Consider the following 24,978-nt stretch of genomic DNA (forward strand, 5'->3'; position numbering starts at 1 on the left):
GAGTACTTTTTATTTTGCCGGTTAAGTTATTTCATTCAACGTATCCCTTATTTTTTGCGCAGATTCAGAGTGTCCCTTCATATTATGCGATTTACTATGAACTTTTTCTTTTCTTGTTGTAATAGGGTGAGCTAGCTCCCTCGTTCCAGCATGCATGTCTGCTATTACCTCCGTTCCGGTATATGGGGCCCCAACGCATCCCTAGGTTAAAGATCTAACTAATGTAACATGATTTATATCATATTATACCATTAGACAATAGAACATTGAAGTTTCTAATGGTATACCTTTTGTAATATAAAACTCATGTTACATTAGTTAAATCCTTAACCCAGTGATGCGTGGGGGGGGGGGGCATAAACCGGAACGGAGGGAGTACGTACTAGGTTGGCTAGATCTAACTAATTTTTTTTTTCAAAAAGGGGATCTTCGCGGCCTCTGCATCGATGCACACAACCAATTTATTACAAAGTTAAATCATCTCAGTACACCAATAATAATAGATCACACAAAGTGGACACAAAAATAAACCAAACACAACAAAGATCTTGAGAAAAATGTCTATGCATCCTGCAGTCTAGCAACAGGCTGCCAGCCAGCCTGGTTTGGAGATATCCCGAGCGACCATCTCCACCCTGGTGCACCCAGAAGTCGAATACTCCTGCTTGTCCATATAGAGGAGGAAGGACCGTAGGCGGATCAGTGAAGTGCCCCTGAAGATAACCTGCAAAATGTGAACAATTATGGATCTGTTAAAAATAATATCATTCCCGCTCTTCCAAATAGCCCAACAAACTGCAGACACTCCCACCCATATGTGAGCTTTGGTCTTTTTGTCTAACCCATTTAACCAGTTTCCAAACATATTAGAAATATTGGGTGGGGGGGGGGGGATTAAAAGCAAAGTAAATAATTCTCCATACCAGTTGCCATAAGGACAAGAGATAAAAAGATGTTGAATAGACTCCTTCTCGTCACAAAAACAACATTGCATACATCCTGTCCAGTTCCTTTTGACAAGATTATCCTTCATTAAAAGAACCTTGCAATAAAAAACCCACATAAAAATCTTAACTTTGAGGGGGAATTTTAGTTTCCAAAGATAATTACGCGAGAAAACAGTCGGGCTATCCATAATACCTCTATACATGGATTTAACCGAGAAGTCCTCAGAAGTAGTTAGCTTCCACGAGAATTTATTTGACTGGGTGGAGAGATTAATCATCAATAATCGCTGGACCAAGTGCAACCACGATGTTCACTTATTGCCCGTTAGTAGCCGCCTAAACTCAATATTTAGGGGTACCGTCGATAAACCATCGGTGACAAGAACATCTTTCCATTGCACGATGTTAAATAATGATGGGTATTGAGACGCAAGAGGGTTATCCCCGTCCAAGTATCTTCACAGAACCGAGTGCCATGACCATCCCGTAGAATGAAAGCACCTTTGTTAAAAAAAACTGATCTTTAACTCGCATTAGGCCCTTTCAAAAAGGGGAATCAGCTGGCCGTAACTTAACTTGGGAGAGGGTGTTAGAATGGAGGTACTTATTACGAAGGAGCTGCTGCCACAGACCATCACCATTAAGCAGTTTAAACAACCATTTGCTAAGTAAACACTTATTCTTGATGTCAAACAGCTCAATGCCTAGTCCACCCTGATCTTTAGGGCGTCAGATAATATTCCATTTGGCAAGCCGATATTTCCTCTTCTGGTTATCAGATTGCCAAAGGAAACATGATCCGTGGAGATCTAATCTTTGCCAAACCCCAATGGGTATCTCAAACAAAGGATAACATAAACATAGGCGTGCTCATAAGTACAGAATTTATCAGGACAAGTCGATCTCCGTATGAGAGTAACTTGCCCTTCCAACACCCAAGCTTCTTCTCAAAGCTACCTTCTACTGCTTTCCACTCCTTATTGAGTAACTTCCAATAATGAATTGGAATCCCCAAATAACAAAACGGGAGAGTTCCACATTCGCAGCCAAAAATCTGTCTATAGTCTGACTCTGCCGCTTGACCTTACTGAAACAGAAATTTTCACTCTTGTGAAAATTTATTTGAAGTCCCGAAAGTTGTTCAAATATACACAAGATCAGCTTCATATTAACTGCCTTTTCTAAATCGTGTTCCATAAAAATAATAGTATCATCAACATATTGGAGGATGGACACTCCCCCCTCAATCAGATGAGGGATGAGGCCTCCCACCTGACCATCATCTTTTGCCCTATCGATAAGAATAACAAGCATGTCCGTCATGATATTAAAAAGAATGGGGAGATTGGATTGCCTTGGCGCAACCCTTTCCGAGTCTGGAAGTATGTAGTGGCCAATGTCATCATTAACCCTTATTCCCACACTGCACCCCCTAGCTTGCACAAGATGGGCGATCCAATTACACCACTTAGGGTCAAAACCTTTCATTCACGACGCTTGCTGAAGGAAGGGCTACTTGACCTTATCATAGGCTTTTTTCAAAGTGGATCTTGAAAAGAACACACCATCCATTTTCTTTCGATGAAGTTCACGGATAGTCTCATGAAGAACAACTGACGGCCCTCAAGAATATGATGCCCATGCATAAAGGTTGTTTGCGTACACGAGTCACACCTTGGGCAATCCCAGTAATGCGATTGATACCCACTTTCGTGAAAATCTTAAAACTGACATTAAGCAAACAAATTGGTCTGTACTCCTGAATCTGAACCGCATTCTCTTTCTTGGGGATGAGAGTAATAACCCCAAAGTTCAATTTAAACAGAGGTAACTCCCCATGTTGAAGCTGGACAAACAGGGCCATCAAGTCAACCTTTAAAACATCCCAAAAAAACGGATAAAACTCAGCAGGAAAGCCATCAGGTACGTCCAGGAACCTTATTATGCTCCATTTGAAAAATCGCATCATGTACCTCCTTCTCTGTGAAATCGGCTACAAGGATGTTATTTTCAGCCAGAGCGAGAAAGAATTCGGGACCGGTGTCCCAAAAAGTTTCTAATAATACTCCTTTCTTTCTATTTGCCATTAGCAATAAGATGAAAAAAATTAGTATCGTTTCCACCCGCCTGGACATACTTGACTTTTGCCCGTTGCCCCACTTGGATTCCTCATCCCGACGCAGCTTGGACACAAAATCATTAATTAGCCGTGTGTAGCGCATCACTCTTGGCCACAGAGAGCAGAGATGATTCAGTTTTGATGTCAAGGGTGTCAATAAAATGGAGTAGACGATCACGCTCTTTCTTATAAGGCCCACTTTGATTCTTCGCCCAACCACGAACGAAGCAACGAAGATGTCTAATCTTATTCTGCCAACGCTCGATGGGTGAAGAACCGCCACGACACACAGCCCATTCGGCTGCAATAATCTCATAGAATCCCTCCTGACGCAACCAAGATAATCCCATTCGGCTGCAAGATCATTAGCTGATGAAGGCTATAGACCGTTTTTCATAGCATTATCCCATCCCATGCATGCGGTGCAGTTGTTGCATGGGAAGGAGTACTCCAAATTGGCATACGCGTGTATAAAACATTCAAGCGGAAAAAGGGCCAAGCCCTCACCATCTCTAGCATGAATGATACCAAGGTTACTACAATTTCGATTGAAGGCCGGCATCGGCATGGACATTCAGGCTATCACGAGGGAGGTTTCCACCTAAGGCAAGGACTTCTTAATACTACCTTGGTGATTCATGAGAATTTCCCTTCATGACTTTTTACGGCCATTTTTGCAATATCATTTCAAAAGCGGAGATGTCACCTCAAGGCTAATTTCACCAGACATGTTTGCTGGCTTAAATTATATATCTCATTTTTTTTCGAAAAGAAGGATAAACCCCCGAGCTCATCGGCTGATGCACACAACCAATTATTAACTTGATTAAATTATACTCCCTCCGTCCAACAAAAGATGTCTCAAGTTTGTCAAAATTTGGATGTATCTAGACATGACTTAATGTATAGATGCATTCAAAATTAGTCAAAGTTGAGACATCCTTTGTTGGACGGAGGAATATATCTCATGAAGGAATCATTCTGAATATAGGACAAGTGGATATGAACTGAAGCTGAGCGATGTCAAAACATACAGTAAAACATGAACAGAGCGCGTGTTATATCCTCCAGGGTCTACTGGTAATTGATCACTTAAAGTAACTTATATGAAATCCCCAAAAGGTAAGAAATTAAACAAAAACTATTTTATTTCTTAAACACAATTAAAGATTTCTAGGAAGCGTGCTATAGCTACCTAGATAGCTTACATAATAACAAAAAAAATTGTACAGTTGCAGTAAGTATTGATTATATATGTTTGCCCAACAACAAATGGAACAGCTATAGTAACTTAGATTATTCATAAAACAAAATTCGATTTAATTAATCATCAGTTTTCATTACATTTAAAAAGTATGAATCCGGGACTTCAGATAGCCACCACGATCGAGTGTATATTATATAATAAAATGATGAAGCAATATCAAAAAAGTAACAAGCAAAATAAGGAAATAATGATAAGTATCCACACAACAAAAATGTTGCATGAAATTAAAATAATGATGATGATATTGTACTTTAACATGGTTTACTAATATGTAAACTTGTAGTCTGACAGGAAATAAAGAAGACGTATATTTAGTTCACTCTATAAAATGTCAATTCAATTCAACTATGTTAAAACTATTAATAAAACTGAATAATTGCATACATATTTGTAAACGTAACTAAAATTGCACCTCCAAAGAAAGGCGGAAGACACTAAATTTGATAAATCATAATTGTAATTCCATTCATTCAGGCTGAAATACATGTGAAAATTTGTACAGAGTCACATTGTATTGTTCCCTAATTAAGCCATTTACATCTCTTAGTTGCGCCATTCGCACCCAGGGGCAGTGCCACACTATGGGTGTGCCCGTTGTGCCGGGCACTCAATTTTTTAAATAAATATAGAATTATTTAGGTTATTAGAGTGAATGTTGAAATATGAAAGGAGAATTATTGAATATATATTCAGTAATTACTGAAATAATGTGATAGGTAAGTGAAGGACTACCTAATTTATCCCTGTAACTAGTGTGCATTCCTGGTGGAAAATCTTGGCTCCACCCCTTGATATACCCATTAATTTTAAAATTTCCTATTGTACTGGAAAAAAAATTGCTCCAAAATTGAATACCAAAAACGATCATTCTCCCGGCTCTGCACCATGCATGGACACAACCAAATTTTATTTAAACGACGTCCTAGATATTTGATGTTGAAATCGGATTGCAAAATGGTCCAGATGCTACTCGGTGGTAGCATTCTACTTTAACAACCAATACAGCGACCTAAACAACACTCGAATGGATAATGGATTGAAATCTGAAATACTTACTATGATTTCTTTGTGGTGCTCGTTATTTTCCAAAAAAATTAGGAGCTATCCATAAAAGCACCAAGTGTTAGATCGATATGCAGAAGTACCGAGAGTTCAGTGGCATGCCCATCAGCACATCTGCAAACCAAACAACATAACTGAGAATTAAAAATAGGTTAACTATAAAGTATTGCCATCCTACGTACGTACAATCTTAGGAATATATATACACCAAGCTGACCATTTTGGAGTATCTGTTACTAATAAAAACTGCTTAGATATTGTGCAATAGCCGGCATATTGTTTTAAGAACATACCAGTACTTTCTTAAATGGCACTGGCGCACGGATGTCTTGACTCTTCCCCTGTCGAAATAAAATGGCGACAAATTGCCGAAGGAGCATGCAATTAATGGTCAAGCTAGGAGCATGGACAGAGATCATTTTTTATTGCAACAAATGAAATTCACAAGGCTACTTATGTATTAATGTGAGTATGTAACTAGGCTTAGCTAAGCATTAAGCGGCTCGGACTCTAGTTCTTTCCGGTTACAAAAGGCACACATATGTAGCCAACACGTACAAAGTATGCATGTATATATGCGGTTGCTCCTCTATAATAGCAAGTCATAACGGATTTACTAATGCGTGAAACTGTTACTGTTTATAAGTCAACTAGGTTACACATTACGAAATTAATTAACCAAGATTTGCACGACAAAATGTCTGCACTTTTAAGTGTGTATAAATATGTAAACATGTAGTGCTCATTGACATGCTGAAAGTATGAATGCGGGCAGTGTGTCATATGCCCACATGTGCGATTAGTAGCATGAAAATCATATAAATATGAGTAAACAACTAAGTTCAAAAGTATACCAATCATGAGTAGAATCTCACTGATATATATAGCAAGCTGGATAACAAACAATGAAATTCGGCAAAGTGATCGTATCTTCCAGAAAGAAAGAACAACAGTGCTTAGATATGTAGCCTAGCTACTCTTTGAGAAAAGATTTGTGAATGAAAGGAATTTTGCTTTAAGAAAAGATAATGCTTGCTGATCTACATGGAATTTGAGCCCGTTGACTCTTGCCAGATGCAAATTAAACAAAACGAACACCAAATTTAACTGGAAACATGCATGGGAGCATGCAATATGATCGGCAGAGAATCACATATATACATATATAAACACAGTAATAATTAAGGTGAAGAACTGAACAAGATAATATCAGTTTTATTGCAATAAGCCGATGGAAAGCACAAGGCTACATCAGTATTTATACTAGTACGTGTGTAACTAGCTAGCTAGGCATAGCTAAGCATACTCAGCCAGCAAATTATTAGGGTCAATATTTAAGCGGCACGGAGCCATGGACTCTAGCTAGCTTCCCGGCCGGTTACAAAAAGCACACACCTCTCACTGGCTCATATACTAGGGGAATACATGGATATACGTACGTACCTACGTAGTACTTGAGATAGAATTGGCATACAACAGCGAGCAATTCGGAGTATATGTACTAGAGATCTTCGCTGGCAGATCACAGATCCATTTCACTCCGAGCACTTACGTCCGCAAGGGCACTCCTTAGGCGGCGGGCGCGCAGTCATAGTCGTCATCGTCGTCGTCGCCGTCCGTCTCGGCCTTCCTATGCCGCGAGCCGCCGCAACACGCGTCACACGGCGCCGCGGCGTAAACGGCATAGGAGGCAATGCCGCCGTTTTGGGCGAGGTGGCCCATGACCTTCGACGACGCGGGTGCCATAAGAAGCTTGAGGGTATGCAAGCGAATCACAAGCCGGCTTGAGCACTCAGGACTGCACAGGCACACAGCGAGTAGTCGAAGAGCAGCTTGCTGGTACTGATGTACTGATGTACTGATGTGGCTGATGGCCGGGGCAGTTGGTGGTGGTGCTAATGCTTAAGCTGTGTGTTGGTGTGTGATACTTGCAGAGTATAGCCGCGTGCGGTGTGGGTTTTATAGGACGGCAGGCAGAGAGCGAATTGTGCCGGCACGCATCGGGGAATGCTCGAGAGCGTGGATCGGCCATGCCGGTGCGTGCATGGCTCCGGGCGGCACGAGCTCGAGGCGGTCTAGTCAGCTGCCGGGCCTTGGCTCACCGGCACCCATGCCGCTGACAAGTGAGCGCCGGGACCCCGCGCGGGCTACATGCCAGTGGCTGCCGTGGCAGCTTCACCGGGTGCCCTGGACCATGGGACGTGGAGGCTGGATTCGAGAGAATGGTATGGGTGCCACCGGCAGCCAGAGCGAGCGGAGGAAAAAGGGCTCCGTCGACGCAGATCTGGACTCTGCTGGCTGTGGAGTACTAGTCAGTATACTCAGTAGTGCAGCGAGTCTTTATGGAAGGGCATCTCGCGGGCGATATTTAGCGCTTTATGGCAATTCGGTGCGGATATATATTCTGTCGCCTCCTGCGTCTGCTTCCAGCCATGTTAATCTCGGCCGCGCAATCGCCAGTTCGCCGCACGAGTGGTGTAGTATAAACTAAGACGATTATATAGATCATGTTTGATCCGTGGCTACCCAATTAATGTAGCACGGAGTATGCCGCACGTATATATGCAGGGTTAGGGTCTCTGATTTGGAGATATGCTTCTATCAAACACTGTTTCTTTTGCACCCTTTGACACAGGCACGTGAAAAAGTTGCCCAATTTTTCTTTATTTGCTCGGATTGGAATACTTCAGTTGTACTCCATTCCATCATTTGAGTTATTTTTGTAGATATAATCTATTCTATATTAAAATTACATGACGGAACAATCAGAAAAAAAGATAGTTCTCTAAAAAATCCTTAAAAGAAAAAGCAAAACATCTTACCGTTAGTTTGCTGGCCCTGTTTAGCTGACTATGCAGCGACCGTGCGGCGCCTGGTTCCTTCCTAACGATTAGCTCGCGCGTGCAGCCTAGCTGGGCTGCCTGCCCTGTTCCCGCGGTGGTCATGCTCCACTCCTGTTGTCCAAGTAGCCTTTTTTTTTTGACAGCGTTGTCCAAGTAGCCTTGTTGTCCCGTTTCAGCCCACGGTGGTCCGTCCCCACCAGCTCACGTGGCCCAGCTTTGTGAAAAACCAGACGCATTTTCTATCACGCAGCCAGTTTTTTAACGGGAAGTCAACAAACAAAAATGCACAAGTATTTCAACAACGATTCAACGACATACTGTGGTGATTTGCCGTAATGTTGGACATAATTACACAACGATTTTTCATTAGACCGGTTATTTGTGCCTACTTGTGATTTTCTACGGTGTTGGACATAACTAAACAATGACTTTTTAAAAAACACACAGTTATTTGTGCATAATTGGATCAGGTGATATAGTAGCAATACTTTCATGCCGTTAACATTAGAGGCAGAACATCATTTCCCGTACACATGCGAGAAAATAAACTACACATGATCATGGTTATCAGTCCTAATACAAGTCTCATGTTTATCAGGTTCTTTGTGTCTAACTATTTCAGACTACTTCGAACTTATCAGGTTATTTGGCGTATATTTCCTAAGACTTATAAAAAACACAAGTCTCATGTTAAGTACAACTCTCATGTTACTAGGTTATGTGTGTCTATTAATCAGATTATTTGTTCACAGTTACCAGGTTATTATCAATGTATACTTATTAGGACCTATAAAAGTACAAGTTTCATGATTACCAGGTTATTTGTGTCTGCTTACCAGATTATTTATTCGTGCTTACCAGGTTATCCGTCAAAGACTTATAAAAAGTACAAGTCTAATGGTTATCAGGTTATTTGTGTCTATTTACCAGATTATTTGTTCGTGCTTACCAGGTTACCCGCCTTAGACCTAAAAATAATAATACAAGTATCATGGTTACCAGGTTATTTGTGTCTATTTACCAGATTATCTGTCCACGTTTACTGGATTATCCGCCTAAGACCTCAAAAAAGTACAAGTCTCATGATTATTAGATTATTTGTGTCTATTTACCAGATTATATGTTCAAGTTTACCGGATTATCCGCCTAAGACATATAAAAAGTACAAGTCTCATGATTATTAGGTTATCTGTGTCTATTTACCAAATTATTTGTTTGTACTTACCATATTATCCGCCTAAGACATATAAAAGTCCAAATCTCATGATTACCAGGTTATTTGTGTCTATTTATCAAATTATTTGTTCGTACTTATCTAGTTATGCGCTTAAGACCTACCAAAAGTATAAATCTCATGATTACCAAGTTGTAGGTCAACGAATCAAGTCTGAACTCACTAATCTTTTTTCATCTATGTTTATCCCAGTCGACATGAGCAAGAATTAGAGAATATTTGAGATTGGCCATATTGGTTTCAAAATACATGTATGATGAGATCCATATATATCGAACTACTTCATGACATAACTAACTATTGTACTATACCAAAATATACTACTCCACTTGATCATACAGTCTCCAAAAATACTAGTGCTGTCTTCCTGTATCAGCCTTGTTTTTTTGTCTTCCTGTATCAGCCTCTGTTCTTTGTCTTCTGAAGTACGGAGTACAAATCAGCGTTGCCCCTTTTACCCATTTTCAGCCCAATCCCAAGTTTTAGCACCACTGATCTCTCTTATCCCCCAGTTAAATCAACTACTATTTGGACAAATCTACGGTTCAAACAACAAGGAAAAACCCAATTAAGAATTTGGATTGAGTGAGGAGAATGAGCTCACGTGATTGTACAGGAAAATCCAAACTAGATACCCCTTACTAAGATTCACAGAGGAAGACAGCAGTCAGTAGTTCTTGGGGATGGTTCGACCGGTTCTTGCCGAGTCGTCGTCGGGTCGTTGTTGCAGTGTTGCTGGTTGCCATCCGTGTGCTGTTGACCGCTGCTGTGCTATTGGTCTCCGGCCGTCGGGTCGAAGGTAGCCAGGTCGAGGGAGAGAGGAGACGACGGGGGATCCCAGGGCCTGTCACCGGAGTTCCGTATGCGCCCCCCACGCAGGCAGTTGCTCGCGCCCAGGTCGCCAGGTCAGGGGAACGGGGAGAGGGGATCGGGCACGAGGGGATCAAGGGAGACTCCGAGACCTCGACGGCATTCGCATACGCCGCCTTCACCTTCTCCTCTACATGCTGGCGTCCCACACGCTGAAGGGAGGACATGCCGGGAGAGATCAGAGATGGCCGCGGCCAGCGGCGGTTGCTGGCGGCAGCAGCACTAGCAGAGAAGGGGAGAGGGACATGGCGGGAAAAATGAATGTCGTCGTCCGGCGGTCGCTGGCAGCGGCGGCGCTAGCGGGAGAGAGGGAGAAGGACACGGCGGGCGAGAAGCAGCGTCGGCCACAGAGATGAACTGGGGTGGGGAACGAAGAAGAGACAGTAGTGGATAAGGTGGTATCGAGAGAGAGCTGGCCTTTGGACGGATGAAAACGTGAGAGAGAGATCAGACGGACGTGGAATCGCGCCGTACGGTAACACAACCGTGGGAACGTGTGCTCGTTAGATTCTCCGTTTAATCAATATATCACGGCGGTTCAATCTTCGTAACAGCCTCAGGTGGACCTGTACGGTAAGTGCAACATTAAATCTGACACGTACCTGACACAACAAGTTATTTTCTTTGTCCGGTAACATTCCTATTTTATATTTGGCATCATATCCTATGAATCCGTCCCATTTGTGTATCCGTGCATCTCGAACGTTTTAGCCTTGCGATTCATATCCAACGTCACAAATCGAGAAATGGTTAATTTACAAAATAACGCCCGCTTGCTGCCTAAAACTTAATCGTCTAGGCTGCACGTTTTACAATTAAATCATGTTGCCGTAAATCCGCTGGTGGCCAGCAACCCCAATAACCTCCTGCGAATCGTAATACGGCCTCGGCGATGATTCTAGGATTTGTGCAGCCATGCGGGGGCGGCGGGCCGCGAGCAACAATCGTGCTGCTTTTTTCTTCCTCCGACGATGTCCAGGAGCCAGGGAACCGGAGACCAAGGTCATGGCCCCAACCAGTTTCTGCATCAGGGATCTCCCGATAGCACCTTGCAGAAATCTACGTGTTAAGAAATTGTTAGCGGTGGGCTTGTTCAGCCTTGTTGGATCAATTCTTTGCGATGGCGGCAGCAGCATGATTAGGTGATAAACTTCCAATTTGATTCACCAAAAGCTAAATCGATAGATCGAACTAGAACAACAAAAATCAGATCATGGACGTGGTCGCAATGTCACCATGTCACGAGAAGGTCGTCGCAGGCCAAATCATGGACGTCATGTCACCAGAAGATACTCGCAGCCAGGTTCAAGCAAGAACAACAAAAATCAGATTATGGACGTGGTCGCCGTCGCTAGCACGGTCAGGGAGGCCGCTGGACTCACATGCCTCCGCATCTAGGATGCGGACACACCTGTGTTGGTCTCCATGTCACCAGAAGGTCGGCACAGGCCTCTGCCTCCAAAATTTGGTCACCACCAGCGCAGGGCCGCAGGTCCCCATCGAAGCTCTCGTCGCCGGGAGCCCGGGATGTGGTCCACCATGGCCGGGGTTTGGCACTTTGGCTGCTGCCGTCTCGGGGATCGTCACACGGCCGTAGTTTTTTTCTTTTTCTAAGACGATCCGGGAATCAAGCGACTCTTGGGTAGATGGGACATGGAGAGGTACGTTTAGCTAAGGGGTTGCTGGCAAATTAGCAGGCCTAACTTGAACATGATGCGGGCGTCTCACCGCGAATTTACCACGCTCCAAATCCAAGACGTCAAATGTGAATTGGGTGGCTAAAGGATGTCGGATGCAGGGATACACGAAAGGAGTGGATTCATAGGATACGGTACCTTTTATATTTTCCTTTGCTATCTATCCCGTGAAGATTCTTGCTTTTCTATCTCTCCCGTCTTCGTGAGTACAAGGGCCGAAACTTCCATAACATGGACGACGTCCGCAATCTCCAGAGTGCATGTCCATCCAGTGAGTCCTGTGGTCCGGCCTGCCGTCTCCGATGCTGCCTCCCCTTTGTTTTCAGCCATCGTGGCCATTGTTGGTTCGAGCACTAGAAAGCACGGCGTATCCAGATGTAACCCTTAATGTCCCCTCCACGACCTCCTTAGGACTCTGCCTCTTTTCCAATTCCAACCCAGCCTGCTAATACGACACTCCGCCCCCTTGAATATTCGATAGAGCCCTAAATTTCTGAATGTTGATCGCAACAAGAATCACGGTGGGCTGATTCAGGAATTCAACAGCCACGTACTCTACCACGTATGATGAGTAATTTTTTTTGTTGCCAAAAAGTGAGTTATTTTTTGTTACCTTCACATATATTTACTCGGTGGAAAAATACTTCACATGCTGATTGCTGAAGCTAATAGCTGGAGTATATGCTATGCGTCACCTTCCCAGTATTTGTGCAAACCACCTTCAGCACCATCATGCAAGTATGTCCAGATTTGATTTGGATTCAACACATCAGGTAGAATAGGAAATATGACCTGCATTTAATTACGATTTTTCTTAGCAAAAACAAGATGTGCTTTTGCATGGGCACCAGCCCATCCATCCTCGATATTTTTACTGTAATACCCCAAAACTTATAAAGGTTAGTTCTGTCATGAGCCAAAAGTGTTGACCAAAATTTGACTATTCAAACCGTAAACCATGCAGAAAATTTGATACGATGATTGGATTTGTCTCGTCGAGACAAACGAAAACGACTATACGCTTGTCAAAATTGGGAGTTCAGAATAATATGATTTTTTTTGTGCTCTTTTGCTTTGAGCCCTTGAGAGAATTTCGGATTAAAGAATAATAATACTTCCTCCGTCAAACAAAAGATGTCTCAAATTTGTCAAAATTTGAATGTATCTAGACATGACTTAGTGTATAGATGCATTCAAATTTAGTCAAAGTTAAGATATTTTTGTTGGACGGAGGGAGTATATAGAAAAAGATCCCGATCTCCGAATAAGACCGGATGAAGGAAATCCCCTAGAGGAATTGAAATAAAAGTTCCCTTTGGCCCTCCCTTTTGTTTTCCCCAACTCCTCTGCCAGCCATCGCTAGGGTTCCAGCCGCCGCCGCCGCTTGGGCTCCGCCGCGACTCACGCTTGTTTTCCGCTGTCTCTCGGTGTTGCTGTAGGTACGTGGTCGATCGATCAAGTCCCCACTGTTTGGTTGAGTAGTTCGCTCCTTTTGTTGCTTCTGTTTGTTAGCGTTCAGAGGAAGGAAAGAAACTGCATCGTTGAATCTGCCAGTGTTGTGCTAGTCGGCTGATTTTCCGAGGACGCAACGGTTGATTCCCGTGATTCGATTGGAAGAATAGAATTGGTCTTATTTATGAGGAAAACCGGGCCCAAAAACCGATACAAATGCACAGCTTATTCAAGGAAAGTCGTACGAAAAACAGTGACAAAGTGCATACACAGGAACCGAATAAACAAGCTGCTACCGCAAAGACGAAGACCTTGTCCGCTCCAACGACGCCGAACAGGGAACGGCTCCTTGCGGAGCGGCTCGCGCATCGGCAAGCCCGTGTAGCACGAAGTCGCCCTCCTTGGCCAGGACTCAAACCAAGCCCACCGCAGCGAGCAAACTCCGCCGCCAAACGAGTGCTCCAAAGGCAACGCCTCCGAGGAGGATACGGCATCCTAGGACGTCGCCGTTATCCGACCTGGGCACCGAGTCAGAGCTTTCGCTCGGAGGCACCTCGCTTGCAAAGGATGGTATGTGGCGGAGCTGCACAACAACGCCTTCAAGAAGGAAAACGACGTCCATGTACGCCGTCGTCGCCGGCACCGACAACGCCGATATAGAGTTTTCACCCGCAGCCGCCACACCCACCGCGGACAGGAGCGGACAGAGGTCCTAACCAGGGGCCACCGTACCATTGCGAGCGCCGGCGAAGCTCGCCGAATGCCATGCACCAAAACCACCACGGGCACCGGCCAGGGTGCCGCAACCGCCCCACGCACCGGATCTGACCACGCCAACCCCAAGAGCCGGCATGGCCGTGGCCCGCCAGGCCCAGAATAGGCCCGCAACACCGAGGACGCTGCCAAGCGCCAACTCCTCGGATCCGACACCTCCATCCCCGGATCGGCCACACGAGCCACGGATCTGGCGCCGCCAACCCGGAGCCACGACGCCCCGGCGGCCTCCATGCGCGCCTCCGCGCCCGGGTCGCCTCCGCCGCACCCGCAACCGAACCCCGGCGGCCTCCACTCGTGCCGCCACACCCTGGCTCGCACCAAGCCCGGCTCCGCTCGCCGCTGGAGAGGAACGGCAGTAGCAGGGGCTGATTGGAATTGGCTTTCAGGTGATTGATTAGGTGCTGAACGGCAGTAGCAGGGGCTGTGTTTTCTTGAAGATTGATTAGTTGGGTGCAGACGGATACAAGAATGAGCACTGACCGATTGGTTTTACCACAACATCACAAGATAATTTTATTCTGTGGATAAGGAGACAAGAAATAAAATTTAGTTTAGCTAGTCTTCGCAAAGGGATTAAAAGAAAGATCAAGTACTTGCCCTTTAAGCTGTACTTTTTGGATTTGAGATAGGTTTCCAAGGGGCTGTTCGGATAGTGATCAAATGTTACGCTACCAAATTTTTGGTCATTGATCAAGATTTGGCTTTTGTTTGAATAAGAACCAACTATTTGGCAAGTCAAAACTTCACTACCAATTCTAGTTCATTATTTTGGTCAAAATTAGCCAACTCATGAGGAAGGAAAATCTCAACCAATTTTTTGGCAACCAATTTTTTAGCAAGAAGAGTATGGGTTCAAACTAAACAGCCCCTAAGACTTCGTCTTACCCACAGGTTCGGGAGCTCTAGGCGTTGGGCATAAATCTTTAGTTTGACTTCAGCCTATTTTGGGTTTTAAGGCATGTGCATATGGAGTTTTACTTTGGCTTTGTGGTTGACTGCTCTTGTTCCATGCTTATTTTTTTCTTGTGTTTTGTTGTCCATCTCAGAATATATGCATAAGGCATAGATTGACTAATCGGCCGGCAAGGGCAGGTGATAAATGTCAAATATGTCTAGTCCCGTGAGGAAAGGACACATCATGTGTCTAATCCGGAAAGCAGTATGTTCAGCTATGCAAGTGTGTTATTTCAGTTTTCTGTCAGAATTCAACTTAAGCAAATTTTTGATGTTCTGTTTCCACCATGTACTGGGCTGAGTATTTTACTCATACTTGTTTCTTCTGGTTGAATTTTATTGGTTTTCCGGTACACAGAACAGTAGCATCCATGGGAAGGAGTAGCATCATATCACCTGAACCTCACTTATCGTTCTGCCACATTGATTAGTTAAAACTAGACCTGGGCAAACCCCGGGCTGGGTTTTGGATCGGGCTTCATAAAGCCCGACGGGAAAACCTCAAGCCCGGTCCGAAGTCTGAAAAAAAATGACCATTTTAACATTAAAATAATTGTTTTCAGAATAAATAAATAATTTTTATACCTATTTTCCCTTAAAAAAACCCGTTTTTGAGTCATTTCGGACTTTTTTCGGGCTTTCGGGCCGGGCTTGGGACTGGAAAGTGAAGCCCGGCCCCGGCCCGGGATGTCGGGCTTCGGGCCGGCCAGGCCAGGCCACCCATGCACAGGTATAGTTAAAAGTCATAATCCATAGGGAAATATATCACACCAGACCTGTTTAGTTTGAGTCTTGTTGGACGCTTAGAGAATATTTCATTTCTATCTTGGAGTGTGTTAGTGAGTTTATGAAGTGCGTGCATGTCGTATCTTGTCTTATTGATTATAATTGAGAGAGATATTAAAATGCATGTCGTGGATGTCCTTATAAACAAAGGGGACTTTGCCGAAATTTCTAATTTTTCATAGGATTTAGTGTTGCTGGGTTTAGAGTAGTAATATTTTGGGTATGGTCGATACTTGGGATGTTACATTTATGATAAAAGTGGACCGGTGTTATGGTCTTACATATATGCACGTGCACATCGATATGTTCCTTTAAAATCTTCCAAAAAGGTCAATAGTCTTTTTGGGTCCAAAATACCTCTATTTGGGTAGGTCTGCAATTCAATTGAATATTTGGTAAACAAGTTTGGTTTCAATTAAAATTACAAGCAAGGGGAATTATAACGAGATACACAACACGATTTCTCTATTCTATTCTAAAGTGAATGGGGCATGCATGAATAAAGTCAGAATTGGGACTAACAAGCACAAAGTGAAATTATATTTCGCGGTAAAAAAGTTGAACTTATATTTCTCATAAAAAATAAAAAGTTGAAACATAACAAAAGTTATGCCATCATCAATTATGCAACCACAATGAGAAAATACTTCAGCGACATAAATACAAGATATCAGTGTCTACCATAATACAAAAATGAATTAGAAAAAATTGACTTGGTCGGTCTAATCTACAAGTATCTTATAATCTCTTTAACTGCAACACCACCACTACATCGAACATAAACTAACCCTCCCAACAAGCATCCAGTAAGGTACAAAATCCTTGAAAATGTATTCATACAAATTTTGGCCTCATAGTTGTCCCAAACTAACCCCAAGCCAACACAAACTTGCTCCTAAAAGCAGAGGCCTTAATGCCCACAACTTAACTCAGACAATGGGATGCTTCAGTAATGCTACATTCACGCGGCCACTATGGATGTGGCACCTGGGTTCCTTCCAGGTTTGGCCATACCATACCTATACCCAGCCACCCGGCCCGCTACCGCGAAAATTTTACCAAACCTGCCTCCGATACGGGTCGTGTGCAAACCCCACTCCTGTTGGTGACGTATGCGACCGATCCGCCACGCGGTGCCATGCCTATTAGACCCGACGGGTATGAAAATATACCAATAAAAGAAGGGCAGGGATATATTTTTTCCTACCAAACCCATACCTTAATTGGGTCAAAATCCGTCGGGTTTGCGGGTCTCGGGTACCTATTGCCGTCTCTAGCCACCACAGCTGCTCCATCAAAGCTAAAATTTGCTACAAAGCATACCCCAGCAAGCCTCCTGCAGAGGAGTTGCAAAACAATCCATAAAGGCTTTGTGTGAGATAGAAACAGAAGAGGAGAAAGGGGCTAGGAGGAGGGAATTTTGGATTTGTGGTGACATTTAGAGAGGGTAAATTCATACCCCTCTGCAGAGGTAAAATCTATTCGACTATCCGACTTTAGGGTGTTAGATAGGACATAGCAGTTACTCACAGTTGTTTTATGACAAAGGGTGCTCACTACTAAGTCATAAGAAAGTATTGAGCTTAGTGGTATTAGATCCTTATCTTCTATATCTAAGTAGGAAAAACCCACTACTCTCTCCGTCCAACAAAGGATGTCTCAAATTTGTCAAAATTTGGATGTATCTAGACATGATTTAGTGTATAGATGCATTTAAATTTAGTCAAAGTTGAGACATCCTTTGGTGGACAGAGGGAGTACTTGATTTCTTTCAACATGCAATCATGCCACATCATCAACCATTAATTTGTTCACACCTATTTAGTGGAAAACTCATAATTTTTTCACATGTATGAATGCTACTTTTTATCAAGCTTTTTTCACCAAGTGAAGAATCTATAATCTATCATGCAATTTCATTATACATTTTTACTGGATACTCTTTTGTTGCTACTTTTCACTCATGTATGTTCTCAACAACATGGGCTCACGTATGTTAACTAAAAATTTCCGCAACAACGTGCGGGGCATCATCTAGTCTATTACTATCTATTAAATTGGAGTTGGTGGTGATGGTACGGTCGCCGTCACCGTAGGTTAACTTCGTTAAAATTACAACCAATATGCCACTGCTCGTTATTTTCTTTTCCTCCAGTTTTTTTCGTTAAAATTACAACCAATATGCCACTGTCCGTTATTTTCTTTTCCTCCAGTTTTTTTCACGATTTCTCCTATTCCGTCGTACAACCGACGCCACCACACCCGCATGCTGACCTCAACGGCGTCATGAGTTGCCTACACGGAAAATGAAAATAAATAGTTTGTGATTTTGTTGACCCGTAGCAACGCGCGGGCACACCTGTTAGTACATGTAGTATGCGAGCCGATCCACCAAATAAACAAACTAATATATATAAAAATAAGCCCACACAACCCTAGATGTGTTTCTTTCTTCACTCGAAGACACATGCTCCAAAAAGAACGTTACAAAATGGTACATAAGAGGCCGCCACACTAAGTGATAACATACATGTCATGTATTATTCTGAAAAGAAAAATCGCAAACAATGGATCACATTATGTCAATCATATTTATTTATTTTCTGAAAAATGTCAAAAATATCAAATCAGTCAATGAGTCCTGAAATTTTCTTAGTGTGAATATGTAAGTGTCTTAACAAGAGAAGGTAAAATTAGGATATTAAACGGGAATAAAGAATACACGGATATAAAAACATAGTACCACGTGTAAAAAAACAAATAAACTTTCCACGACACTCTGAGCCTTGAAAAGTTCTTTTTGAGGCACCGAAACTTGAAATTTTAAAATAAAAAGATACAGAAGAGATGAGCATTTTAGCCCACGGGTCACAGCATGCATACAGGTCTGCGAACCTAAACACAACGAGAAAAAGAAAAACTTACCTAGCCTAGCCAGACCCACTACTACTAGCGTCTCACGGTCGATGATACGCTACAACCTGGCAACCAGCCACTCGCCGCGGCGCAAATCTTTACGTCTACATCGATGGCTGGCATGATCGAGAGAAAATTTGGTGTCCAGTTAATTAAACCTGTCAAATACCGTCACAACATGCCCACGATGCCGTAACGGAACATGACATCACGGGGACACACCCGCCGACCTGACTACCGACACACACTCTATTGAGACGGAAACCATCGTCGAAGTTGCCCACACATGTTATCGTCATCACACATCACTCCTCCTGAACTGACGACTCCGACTCCAGCATGAACAACCACCGGCTAATCTCCAAAAATAATAACTGCACAAAGTCTGCATCGGCCTGTGCCAAAGCATCGAGAAGGCAACTCCGATTTTGAAGATGAGCCTCGGAAAGGGAGCAACAGGCCTGGCGCTGGAGATCACCGAACAGACAAAACCACCCCGCCGCCACCATCAGCCGCCGGGCTTCATCCGGCAGCGGCGAGGGACAATAGGTAGAGGGAGGGGTATGGTGGCGGCGGCGCTAGGTCTCGCCGAGCCGCCCCTCCTGGAGCGACACGTGCGCGAGATAGAGTATCTTGTTGCTGTCAAGGGAACAACTGTTTTTATCGAGAGAAATTGTTATTTGTAAAACAACCGTACTCCCTCCGTTTCATAATTCTTGTGAAATATTACATGTATCTAGATGCCTTTTAGAAATAAATAAATTCATTTTTGGCAAATTTGAAATAAGAATTATGAAACAGAGGGAGTAGTAGCAAAACCGATTAAAATGCTCCTCCGTCCCATATTAAATGACTCGCATTTCCAAATATGGATGTATCTGTAACAAAATCGTCTAGATTCATTCATGTAATATTGCGTTACTTAATATGGGACGGAGGAAGTATCAAGCTATCACTTTATTTTGAAAAGAAAGTGAAAAGACGATAAAAGAAAACGCAACCTAGACGGTGACGGAGCAACAACAACCACCAAAACGGAAACATATGGGGACGCGGCATCTTCCCCATTATCGCTACCGACGAGCGACGAGCCCTGACAGTTAAACCCCATCGAATCCATCTTGACTCGTCGAACCCCCAACGCTTCCCGCCACTGTAGCCATGGCGCCTCCGGCCGCCGTGGACCCGCGCAGCGGCTACTGCGCCGACACGGGGACATTCCACAGCCTCCGCGCGCCCGTCCCGCTGCCGCCGCCGGACCTGCCGCTCTCCTTCCCGGCCTTCGCCTTCTCCCTCCTCCCCTCGCCGCTCCCCACCCGTCCGGCCCTCATCGACTCCGCCACCGGCGAGGCCGTCCCATTCCCCGCGTTCCTCGCTCGAGTCCGCGCGCTTGCCGCGCATCTCCGCGCCTCCCTCTCCCTCGCCCGCGGCGACGTGGCCTTCGTCCTCGCGCCGCCCGGCGTCCACGTCCCCGTGCTCTGCCACGCGCTCATGGCCGTCGGCGCCGTAGTGTCCCCCGCCAATCCGGCCCTCACGGCGGGGGAGGTCGCCGGCCTCGTCGCGCTCTCCAAGCCGTCCGTGGCCTTCGCCGTCTCGAGCACCGTCGGCAAGCTCCCGCCCGAGCTCAGCACCAGCGCCGTCCTCCTCGACTCCCCGAGATTCCTCTCCTTCTTGCAACGCCCTGCAGGAGCCCACGCCACCGCTGTGATTCACCAGTCGGATCCGGCGGCGATCCTGTACTCGTCCGGCACCACGGGGCGCGCCAAGGCGGTCGTGCTCACGCACCGCAACCTCATGCTCGCGCGCACCGTGCCCGCGCCGCCGCCGGACGACGTGCCGATGCTGGCCGTGCCGATGTTCCACATCTACGGCTTCGTGTTCTGTCTCATAGCGGCGATGTCGGCACAGACGCTCGTGCTGCACACGGCGAGGAGGTTCAACGCCAGGGACGTGCTGGCCGCGGTGGGGAGGTTCCGGGTCACGCGCCTCGCCCTCGCGCCGGCGGCGCTGATGGCCGTTGTGAGGACGGCTGAGGAGGACCGGAGTGTGGTTGCCGCCGCGTCAACGCTGCAGACCGTGCTCTGCGGCGGCGCGGCCGTCCCCGCAGAGCTCATACGTCGCTTCCCGGAGAAATTCCCCCGCGCCGTTGTGGCACAGGTTGGAATTATCTTGATCTTAGAATTAGAAATCCTGTCGTAATTGATCGATGCTTCTGTCATTCTTTGGAAAAAAAATCAAGGTGTTCTTGGTTGCAGTAGCGATTACTTAATGGGTTAGATTTCCACTCGCGATACTGCAGGGATATGGGCTGACGGAGGCTACTGCTGGTTTTGTCCGTGCCATTGGGGCAGAAGAAGTTCGAAGAATTGGATCAGTGGGGCGTCTCAACTGGGGCACTGAAGCCAAGATTGTTGATCCGGAAACAGGGGATGCTCTGCCTCCGGGTCTGCCGGGTGAGCTTTGGGTCCGAGGACATTTTGTAATGAAAGGTGCGGCCATACAAATTTCTTATCCAAATGACTCCCATTGCTACTCATCCGGTTTTTGCTAGTAATCCATTTCCATCATATGTGCAGTCAACTACTCCCTCTCTTCCATAATTCTTGTCGAAATCTTACATGTATCTAGACACTTTTTAGAAATAGATACATCCATTTTTGGGCAAATTTGAGACAAGAATTATGGAACGGAGGGAGTACTTTGCTGCAACTTTGTTTTGGTAACTGTTGTTCAAAAGAATTCATTGTGTACTCTGATATGTATGTGTGCATGGAATTCAGCTAGCGTAGTTATTGCTTGAGTGAATCCCATTTTTTACCCTCTACTTTGCCGTTTATGACAACAATTACCCCATTTAACAGAAATTCCTTCCATTTACCCCATTTAGTGAAAGTTGTGACAGATTTTACCCCATTTAGTCAAAACTCGCACTGAGAAAATCGGCAAGGCTCGCAACGAGTTCCGAGGTGGCCAACACGGCCCTGCGGCGCTGACCATCTGCTTGGCGAGCAATATGACAGTGTCGTTCGAAGGGTTGCCAGTTGCCACTAACACTCCGATCGTCCGAGCACCTTGGCTTGACGGACGCAATGACCATGAAGCATGTGGCAGCAGCACGCCCATAGCCGCCTTGGCCAGGAGATGAGGAGCACATGGACCTGAGAAATCGGCGCTCGCTTAGTAGCTGACCGGTGCCATGCCTGTGCTGGCAATCCTGCAGCTCATCACGAGCCACATCGATTTTCTCAGTGCGGGAGTTTTACTAAGTTGGTCAAAATCTGGCACAAGTTTCATTAAACGGGGTAAAGTCCGGCATAAGTTTCACAAAATGGGGTAAGCGGAAGAAATTTATGTTAAATGCGGTAATTGTTGTCACAAATGTCAAAGTAGGGGGTAAAAAAATGGAATTTCTATTTCTTCCTTTTGATGAAAACATGACATGCCCGATTAGACTTGGCCTTGAACACTGTCTTCATGACTGTCGTTTGAGCTACATAAAGTTGCTGTCCAAGCTTTCTGTTTAATTACAGGAAAAAAGATGGATAAGCAGAAGGCAGCGTGCAATAACTTTTTACATGATAATGCCATGCTAATTGAGTAGTCTTGATGGGTGTTGCCATCTTCTTTTGCCACTTTTTTTGGCAATGATCTGTTTGCCCTGTTCCCTATACTACATGTCATCTTAGCTATTTCGTTGCTATCAGCTTTTTGTGCATATTCTACCATACTATTTAAAAAATTAGCACAGGTTACCATGGTGATAAGGAAGCCACCTCTGCGATTTTGGATTCTGAAGGATGGTTGAAAACCGGAGATGTTTGTAGGATTGACAGAGATGGTTTCCTCTTTGTCGTTGATCGGCTGAAAGAGTTAATCAAGTGCAAGGGCTACCAGGTACCCACTAACTACTGTTAAAATATTGCTAATAAGCCCCTTCAATATCTTCGATCATGGCCTTTGTTCAATGCAGGTTGCTCCCGCAGAACTAGAGGGCCTGCTTCAAGCACACAGTGATATTGATGAGGCTGCAGTTGTCGGGTAAGTGTAGACCAGAACAATGTAAGAAATCTGCTGCTCATCTTCTCTTCATGAACAGCTCGAACTATTCGTCATACAGATACAGTGATGATCAGGCCGGTGAGCTACCAGTGGCATTCGTCTTAAGGCGCTTTGGCAGTGATTTAAGCGAGGCACAGATCAAAGCCTTCGTAGCTGAACAGGTAAAATTGTGTGCTTTTGAGTCTGTGGTTTACCGTCAATGCAGGCTGTGTGATGGCGGCCCAGGCTAATGGCTGTCATGTATCATCACAGGTTGTGCACTATAAGCGGATACACCATGTTTTCTTTGTGGATTCCATACCCAGAAATGCTGCAGGAAAGATCCTGCGGAAGGACTTGGTAAAGTCGATGTTGCATCCAATTAGCTCCAAGCTGTAAAATGTGTCTGTCCGTATCATTAAGCCATTCCTGCTTGAGGATTATCTCCCTACGTACCAAAGAGTAAGTAGAGTACATGATGTTTTTTGGCCTGCGTACTGTCTCCGACTCTCCGTAATTTATCCCTACTGTTTTGGACAGGAGACAATGAATTTATAGAACTTGGGTGCAACCGAGCACGCGAATTCTTCAACCGTTTTGTGTGACGCACCTGTAATAGGCTAGAGGGTCGTTGATCTTTTCTAGCCTTACTTTTATTTTATTTGTAAAAATATAGCAACTGTTTAGCAAGTCCGCAAACGCAGTATGAGATCAGGCTGTGTTTTCCTCTGTTAACATGTGTAGTTTTCTTATCCCTGATTGGTCATTGCAAAAAAAAAACTCCCTCGGTTCCGTATGAACTGTTACGACATCTTATAAAACGGAAACGAAGGAGTACTATTTAGTGCAGCCTGGTTCACTCTTTTCCATGCAGAGGCCGGAGCTTTCAACCTCTTTTTAAAAAAAAGTGCAGTCTTGTTCACTATCTTTCTCTTTATGTTTGTGTGTGCGGGTGGGGGAACATATCTTGCAATAATCATGGTGGACTGATCGAAGTCATAACATGCTACTCTCTCTGTTTCATAACTCTTGTCTCAAATTTGCCTAAAAATGGATGTATCTATTCCTAAAAAGTGTCCAGATACATGTAATATTTTGATAAGAATTATGAAACGGAGGGAGAGTAGCTTTCAACGACTAAATTGCACTCAGTACATCAAGTGTTGCTGCTGTCCCAATATTGACCTCTTCAGCGGTCAGCACCTTCTCTTCCAGTACGAGCAGTGCCGTCGTTGGAAGCATCTGCAGATATTTCTAGCATTTGAATTTTCATGGAGAAGCAGCCAAAAGAAAAGAGAAAAAACTTGACCGCCAACATGTTTTGCACATCCTCGGAAAATGTTGAGTATGCTGATATAGTGTAGTAGGTGCTTCAATTGTTATTGATGTGTTCCAAGTGCAACTCGCTACATGTGTTTTTTTCATTTGCCCATGGTAATTACGAGCAATCCTTCCCTCTTAAGTTCAGTTCCATCTTAATTAAGCCTGTATCATACTGATGTTGAATTGTTCTGCTACAGGACATAGACAAGACAAAAATAACTTGAACTGAGGGAATCTTGTTAGAACAGAATTAGCTAATGTAAGCATAGATATCATTCCTCATGGAACCTGAAAAAGGTGGCACGCCTTTTGAATTAACAGAGTAGTTAAACAGAACATTAAGTTAAAACCAGTGACTATAGCTGAAACTTGACTGGATTGTACAGTACTACTCCTTTTGTGTCCGATGGTACTCTAAACTCTGAAATGGAAACAAGATTCAGAAAGTCTCAACTCTCATCATGCATGCCATGCTTGGGGGCCTGAAGGACCCCAAGCTGCTGCACCTGGACGAGTGATCAGAGCACATCGTGCAGGAGGCTCTGGACAGGATTGATTGTCTGGAGGGAAGAAACGGCTGTTGTGGCTCACGGGCTGGGTCAAGAACGGCGTCGTTGCTGCAGCTGCTGCGCCTCACTGGTAGGACCTATGGCTCAATGCGTGCCTTGTTGCCTCGCAGTCTAGCAGGAATTT

At 44.6% G+C, this 24,978-nt stretch overlaps 1 protein-coding gene and 2 long non-coding RNA genes across 5 annotated transcripts; 1 reads left to right on the top strand and 2 right to left on the bottom strand.

The window, feature by feature from the left end:
- Window positions 1-485: 485 nt before the first annotated feature.
- On the bottom strand, window positions 486-7,429 carry LOC112271109. Of its 2 annotated transcripts, XR_002963983.1 has the most exons (4): window positions 5,689-7,427; window positions 1,141-5,509; window positions 924-1,042; window positions 486-724 (listed from the first exon to the last, which is right to left on the bottom strand). It is a non-coding gene; the product is annotated as an uncharacterized LOC112271109 (long non-coding RNA). The 2 variants fall into 2 exon arrangements; XR_002963982.1 differs by having other exon boundaries at window positions 924-5,509; window positions 5,689-7,429.
- Window positions 7,430-9,626: 2,197 nt separating this feature from the next.
- LOC104582828 lies at window positions 9,627-10,749 on the bottom strand. The gene is made up of 2 exons (XR_730856.3): window positions 10,115-10,749; window positions 9,627-10,010 (listed from the first exon to the last, which is right to left on the bottom strand). It is a non-coding gene; the product is annotated as an uncharacterized LOC104582828 (long non-coding RNA).
- A 9,245-nt stretch (window positions 10,750-19,994) lies between these two features.
- Window positions 19,995-23,811, top strand: LOC100838892 (4-coumarate--CoA ligase-like 7). Of its 2 annotated transcripts, XR_001405733.2 has the most exons (7): window positions 19,996-21,081; window positions 21,224-21,413; window positions 22,673-22,818; window positions 22,895-22,962; window positions 23,042-23,144; window positions 23,236-23,424; window positions 23,503-23,811. XR_001405733.2 is itself a non-coding variant. In XM_014897997.2 (6 exons), the coding sequence occupies exons 1-6, from the start codon at window positions 20,086-20,088 to the stop codon at window positions 23,359-23,361; spliced, it is 1,629 nt and encodes a 542-aa protein (XP_014753483.1). In that variant the 5' UTR covers window positions 19,995-20,085; the 3' UTR covers window positions 23,362-23,425. The 2 variants fall into 2 exon arrangements, 1 of the variants encoding a protein (XP_014753483.1); XM_014897997.2 differs by lacking the exon at window positions 23,503-23,811 and having other exon boundaries at window positions 19,995-21,081; window positions 23,236-23,425.
- The last annotated feature ends 1,167 nt before the right edge of the window (window positions 23,812-24,978 follow it).

Source organism: Brachypodium distachyon, chromosome 2 (assembly GCF_000005505.3).
Source record: "Brachypodium distachyon strain Bd21 chromosome 2, Brachypodium_distachyon_v3.0, whole genome shotgun sequence".
In the NCBI taxonomy this organism is placed as follows: domain Eukaryota; kingdom Viridiplantae; phylum Streptophyta; class Magnoliopsida; order Poales; family Poaceae; genus Brachypodium; species Brachypodium distachyon.